The 6,847-nt window shown below is 29.1% G+C and overlaps 2 protein-coding genes across 6 annotated transcripts; one reads left to right on the top strand and one right to left on the bottom strand.

Moving 5' to 3' along the window:
- Positions 1-271: 271 nt before the first annotated feature.
- On the bottom strand, positions 272-3,190 carry Acat1 (Acetyl-CoA acetyltransferase 1). 4 transcript variants are annotated; one of them, XM_012296056.2, is made up of 10 exons: positions 3,056-3,187; positions 2,743-2,985; positions 2,451-2,597; positions 2,260-2,374; positions 1,978-2,171; positions 1,597-1,887; positions 1,337-1,525; positions 1,107-1,264; positions 930-1,046; positions 272-570 (listed from the first exon to the last, which is right to left on the bottom strand). In XM_012296056.2, exons 2-10 carry the CDS (start codon positions 2,767-2,769, stop codon positions 294-296), a joined length of 1,515 nt encoding a protein of 504 aa, XP_012151446.1. In that variant the 5' UTR covers positions 2,770-2,985; positions 3,056-3,187; the 3' UTR covers positions 272-293. The 4 variants fall into 4 exon arrangements, with proteins under 4 accessions (XP_012151446.1, XP_012151448.1, XP_012151447.1 ...); XM_012296058.2 differs by having other exon boundaries at positions 2,898-2,985; XM_012296057.2 differs by lacking the exon at positions 2,743-2,985 and having other exon boundaries at positions 3,056-3,190.
- Positions 3,191-3,211: 21 nt separating this feature from the next.
- On the top strand, positions 3,212-6,371 carry Diap2 (Death-associated inhibitor of apoptosis 2). 2 transcript variants are annotated; one of them, XM_012296059.2, is made up of 8 exons: positions 3,218-3,849; positions 3,919-4,036; positions 4,109-4,276; positions 4,373-4,551; positions 4,622-4,765; positions 4,844-4,986; positions 5,061-5,287; positions 5,452-6,371. In XM_012296059.2, the coding sequence occupies exons 1-8, from the start codon at positions 3,370-3,372 to the stop codon at positions 5,640-5,642; spliced, it is 1,650 nt and encodes a 549-aa protein (XP_012151449.1). In that variant the 5' UTR covers positions 3,218-3,369; the 3' UTR covers positions 5,643-6,371. The 2 variants fall into 2 exon arrangements, with proteins under 2 accessions (XP_076391432.1, XP_012151449.1); XM_076535317.1 differs by having other exon boundaries at positions 3,212-3,849; positions 3,919-4,276.
- Positions 6,372-6,847: the final 476 nt, after the last annotated feature.

Here is a 6,847-nt window from a genome sequence, read left to right as displayed (position 1 = left end):
ATTTGTCGAACAACGACACTTACTAATATCAAAGATTTTCCAATTTTGTTAATACTGTTATTAATAAAATATTTGCTTTGTATATAATGATATTAATGATTATTAATGATATTTATCAATATAACAGATACATATAAATCTATTATACGATAGTTATTATGTATATTCGATAACTGTTAACTATTTTATGGTATTCCTCTGGTATCCAGTACTATGCTAATTGATTTATAACATATGGTAGTGGGTGAAAACATGCAAAAAAATAATATCGTCATTTTTATGAAGAATCTTTATTACTTTTCATCTGAAATTAAATCCTGTAATCGCTTCTCTAATAGATCCGAATCCAGGCGATGTTTGCAAAGAAATTGACCTTCCAAAAAGAGGACTGGAATTTCATATTTATATAATTTAAAGAAACGCTCGTTCTCTGGCGCTGTAATATTAACTTCTTGTAATCGATAACGACCAGAAAAACGTAATACTAATTCGTCTTTTAAAATATCACAAAGCGGACAAGGATATTTTGTGTATAATGTTAATGTCGGTGGAGTAGAAATTGGGTGCCACCTACAGAACAAGAAAAATTGTTTTCGCTTTTTGTTATAACATTATTTATTTTAATTATATAATGTAAAAAAATAATTTGTTTTACAATTTGTATAAAAATATTGTATATTAGGTAAAAAAAAAATAATATAAAACGTATAACGTCGTAATAGTTAACAAAGTATTACAGCATAACACTGTGCAAAAGTATTTTACGATTACCATTATCCCCCCCTTCCCCCAATTGAGCAGCATATAATAAATGAGTATGCTTCTAGATAAAATTGACTTCCATTAATCGTACACGAACGTGAAACAAAACCTACCTTAATTTTGTCCATAATTTTGAGTATTAAAGATATCTGTTGGTACAAACTTACAACTTTTCAATTAAAATTGAAGAAGCGCCACCGCCACCGTTACAAATAGATGCGACACCTTTTTCCCCGGCCTTCAGAGCATGAATTAAGTGTACGACGATGCGAGCTCCTGACATGCTAAAATTGCGAGTGTTATTAAATTGAACATTATATAAAACACAATAAGTAATTGATTACCCGATAGGATGACCAAGAGATACAGCACCACCATGAGCGTTTACTTTACTAGGATCAAGATCCAAAAGTTTTTGATTTGCAATTACAACTACACTGAAAGCTTCGTTAATCTCCCACAACGTTATATCATTTTTATTAATTCCAGCCTTTTTTAGTAACTGAAAATTAATATATGTATACTTCGGTAAAAATTAAATATCGGATAAGTTTAAACAGTATGAAAAAATTACTTTAGGAATAGCAAAAGATGGTGCAATCGGGAAATCGATCGGATCGGTTGCAGCATCTTCAAATGCGACGATTCGCGCTAGGGGTTTAAGGTCCATTTTCTCAGCAACATTTGTAGTAGTTAAGACTAATGCAGCAGCTCCATCATTTAAGGTTGATGCATTTCCTGCAGTTACTGTGCCATTTTCTTTCTGTAACAAATAAATATGTGGTTATCGTACAAAATTTAAATAGATAATCACTATTAGATTCAAAGTTATACCTGAAAAACAGTATTTAATTTACCAAACTTAGCAAAGTCTACTTTTTTATATTCTTCATCTTCATCAATTATTAGATCAGCCTTGCCTTTCTTTTGTGGTACATTAATAGATATAAGTTCATCTTTGAATATTTTATTTTCATATGATGCTGCACTACGTTTGTAGCTATTAATAGCATACTCATCTTGTTCATTACGAGTAACATTATATTTTTTAGCAGTATTTTCTGCACAATTACCCATGTGGCATTTGTTGTAAACATCAGTCAAACCATCAAATACAATACCATCCTATTGATTTATAACATATAAGAGACTTAAAGTCACAACTAAAATGTTAAAGAAATGTCAAAAGCACAGATATTAAAATATTTTATAAACCTCAAGTTTCATTCCACCATATTTAGTTTCTCCTCGTTGAAGGTAAAATGGTACATTAGACATAGATTCCATACCACCAGCAACTATAATCTCTTGATGTCCACACTGCAAGGACTGAGAGGCAAGCATAATGCTTTTCATTCCACTTGCACATACTTTATTTACTGTTGTACATATGGTTGACTTAGGTAGACCTAATTTAAGAAACCTTTTGTTTTAAATATCAATAACATAATCTACTCATAAAACAAAATAAAAAAATAATATTATAAGAAATAGAACCTGCAAATAATGTAGCTTGTCTTGCTGGTGCTTGTCCCAAGGAAGCTTGACAAACATTTCCCATATACACTTCTGTGACTTGCTCTTTGGAAACTTTTGCACGTTCAACTGCAGCCTGATAAAGTCAATAATTATTAGTTATGCTTATGTTTACTATTAACTTATACAAAAATGAAAAAATTAATACTTGCTTGTATAGCTAATGCACCAAGTTTTGGTGCAGACAAACTTGACAAGCTTCCACGGAATGATCCTATGGGTGATCTGACTGCACTAACTATTACAACATCATTTAATGTTACCTTTGAACTGTAAGATCGTAAGCTGATTACACGTGTCTAAAAAGAAAAAATGTTATACTTATTGAAACTTTAATAACAACATAGAATAAATTACAGGCAAAAAGGAAATATATCTTAGTAAAATTTTACATGAAATTTTCACATGAAAACTTAATTTATAAACATTAATTATTTTTCTTACTTTGAGTATATTTTTTACAATAAACATTTTATAAAATAATTTAATATAACGACCAACAATAACTACTGTACAAAAAAAACACAATCTGTTATAATGAATTAAAATAATAAGTGGTAAATTTCTATAGTTCGTGCCAAATTTTCACTTGTTCGTACCAACGACCTAATCAGTTTGTACTTTATCTCAACATTGAAGCCGTCGCATGCAGATTTGGATCCATGATTCTTTATATTATATTAAATGCTATAACGTAATGTACATGGTTACTATATATTATAATTTATACTAGAATTAAACATTTTTTTAAACTTACTCTTTATTTTTGGCCATTTTCTACTTTATTTCTTTAAAAACTTAAAGAGTATAAGCTCCTTTAACACAGACGATCCTGAAACATCGCGCATGCGTAAAGTTCAAGAAGTGCGCAATTTTTATCGGTAATAAGCAATACATACTTTTTAGTTTATAAGTTGTAATGTGCAATGTAACTGTTTGATATTACATTGAATTATTATGTATTAACTGTACTGTAATAAACATTTCGACGGAAAATGTAATATTCATGTATTCTAGCTTATAAATTGAAATATCTTATAGGAATTTGGTTAAACTTTGTTATATTTGAAAATGAATGTTGAAGAAAATAGATTAAGAACTTTTACCGATTGGCCCACTAATGCTGCAGTTGATGCTGCTCGAATAGCAAAAGCAGGATTTTATTATAGTGGACGTGGATTAGAAGTGCAATGTTTTTTGTGTGGAGTAAAAATTTCTGATTGGAATTATGGTGATCAAGCAATGGTCCGTCACCGATTAGCTGAACCTAGTTGTCCTTTTGTTCAAAATCCTACTAATACTTGCAATGTTCCATTGGTACCAATATCTGCTAATAATTCTGGATTAGCATCATCATCAGCAGATGCACTACAAGATAATAATATAAATGAACTACAATCTGTAAATTTCAATCGGAGCAGTAAACCACAAAAGCAATATAAGACTATGTCACAAAGATTACAAACTTTTAATAATTGGCCAATTTCCTCTATTATATCACCAGAAAAACTTGCTAAAGCTGGATTTTATTACCTTCAACGTGAAGATATGGTAATGTGTTAAAAGAATATAAATGTTAAATAGTATCTATATAACATTTTATGGCAATATAATTCACAGGTTGAATGTGTATACTGTGGAGGTATTTTACAAAAATGGGAACTTGGCGATGATCCGGATAAAGAACATATAATAAATTTTCCTAAATGTGATTTCTATATGCATCAAGATGAAGATGGTATTTATTCAAATATAAACTTGTTTCTTTTTACTCACAACCATTACTTTAATCAAGCTTGTTTCTTATTAGATCAATTAGGAATATCCCTAATTAGGGAATTAGGGATACAAACACATACAGCTCCTAAAAAACCAAATCATGCTACCTATGAAGGAAGATTAAGTACTTTTATTGGGTGGCCAGAAAATCTTAAACAAACACCTGAAATGTTATCTAGTGCAGGATTCTACTATGATGGTGAAAATAATGTTTAATACTAATATTTATTTTATTTGTTAAACATATAAATTCAAATATCAAAACTAATAATTTAAAATCTCAATATTATAATAGGATTTGGGGATCATGTTAGATGTTTCCATTGTGATGGTGGTTTGCGAGATTGGGAAACTACAGATGATGCATGGACTGAACATGCAAAATGGTTTCCTAAATGTGAATTTGTAAATCTTGTGAGGGGTCAAGAATTTATCAAGCAATGCATTAATAGTAGACCACCTTTAGATCCATCAGTAAATATTGTATAATTATGTTAACGTTTCTCGTTTTTAATGTAACCTTATATTATATTTGTTTACATAGATTTTTGAAGGTGTGGCAGAAAATGATGGTACAGATACTGATATAACTGAAACCCCACCTGCTTCGTTACCAACAGTTTTACCAACTACATCAGAAATTACAGAAGCAGCATTGGAAAGATTATTAGATAGCCCACCAGCAACAGTACTATATTATACATTTATTTAATGTTGTTCATGTTTAGAATGTTTTATTGTAATTTTGAATCATATTTTATTTTAGGCAGCTCTAGAAGTTGGATTACATGTAGGCAGAGTAAAAAGAGCTATAAAAAGACGAATGGAAGAAGTTGGAACTCCATACACAAATTCTGATCAACTTATAGAAGATGTGCTTCGTGGCCAAGTTATGGAAGATGATACTAGGTACATCAGTTTTAAAATCATAAATTGATATGAAAATATAATAATTACTTGTCTATTCTTTTAATTCTTTATAGATTACAAACACCTGATTCGCCTTCTTCGGAATTAACTACTTTATTAAATCTCGTATTAAGGGAGCAAACAAATAATGCTTTGAAACAGTGTAATAATATTCAAAGAAATGATAACCATCAAGAAAACAAAGATAAATCTGATTTATACCCGTATAAAACAGAAAATAGTAAATTAGGCGACGATAATGAACTTGACAAAAAGGCAAATGTTAAGTCGAAAGAAACTGGTAAGTAACAGTAATGAGTTATGACCACCATATATAAAAAAGTAGTCATATTGTCATACTAACAAAGGTTGAATAAGATACTAGAAGTTTATCAGATAGGATCGTTATTGCGTATTCGTTTACGATATCTGATAAATAAATCGTTATTCATTACATTTTTTCAGCATCTTTAGAAGAGGAAAATAGAAGATTAAAAGAAGCTCGTTTGTGTAAAATATGTATGGATCGGGAGGTAGCTATTGTATTTTTGCCATGTGGACATTTAGCAACTTGTGTTTATTGTGCTCCAACGCTTACTTACTGTCCAATGTGTCGACAAGAAATTCGAGCTACCGTTCGTACATTTTTATCATAAACTACATGTTAAAGTAGAAATTATTAATTTATTTATATAGATTTAGTATTTTAAACGTAAACATATATGATATATGTAAAAATGTATATTTTATACATTGCTTTTAAATAATAATCGTTAGAATTTTCAAAAATTTATGTTATTAAAAAAGCATATCAAAAAAAGAAATAGCAAGCAAATAGTTTAATTTCTATGAAATAAAAACGAAAATATGAATATTCAATATAAATCATAGAAAAGGTACTAATTCAAATTATAGCATGGACTTAAATATCACTTAGATTCCACCTTATAAATTATATGTATATACAGGTATTACTGTTGAGGCTTACACCCGAAAGCCTCAACAGTAATACTTGTATGACGCCGGGCCGTGAAAGCCTCAAGTCTCTTTTATATGTATATAGTTATTGTACCGTTTATCATTTATTTAGTAATATAGTTATTTGAATGATATTAAATGTAATTTGTTCTATTTAAATGTAACGCCACCATATAATGTAGAAGAAGTTTTCTACTCCAGACTGATTTACTTTTGTTTTTTACATGTACTGAAAACTTGTACTTCTCATATCCCTTTAAATTGAGCAATATTTAACATGCTCTCCAGCTGTGTGTGTCAAATTAAAAACTTGATCAATAGTATATTACATGTATTATAAATTAAATATAACAATTACAGAGAAAACCTTTGGTATGAAATGTCTAATAAATAAAAAAGTAATCTTATCCATTAGTTGTCACTATAACAATACATATCAAGATAGGATATCTATTGATATTACCCTGTACACGTATATAACAATATCAAAAGTGCAATTCTGGCAGTTAATGATACTCAGGTAGCTGAGAGATACTGCTGTTAAGTGTGCATTTTCTGAAGGTAAGTACAAGAAAACTATACATATATATGTATAAATATGGGTACTTGATATTATAGCAATTATTTCATTCATAATATTTTTATATTCAATAAAATATGAAATATATGTGTTATTTCATTATTCAGCATATGTAAAAGATAATATATTCTATGTAAAATAATAATTTTGCTCTTACAACTGACTCATTATTTGAATACTACATGACTTCTAATATTTAAACAATGAATCAGTTGTTAAATAATAATCTGGATCATTCTGAAATTTCTTAAAGAATCTAAAAACTAGTGAAATACGAATTAATGTAATTAAGTTTGATTTGGA

This window comes from Megachile rotundata, chromosome 9 (assembly GCF_050947335.1).
Source record: "Megachile rotundata isolate GNS110a chromosome 9, iyMegRotu1, whole genome shotgun sequence".
Lineage (NCBI taxonomy): Eukaryota > Metazoa > Arthropoda > Insecta > Hymenoptera > Megachilidae > Megachile > Megachile rotundata.
The sequence above is the reverse complement of the archived record's forward strand: the minus strand, read 5'-3'. Positions and strand labels throughout refer to the sequence as shown.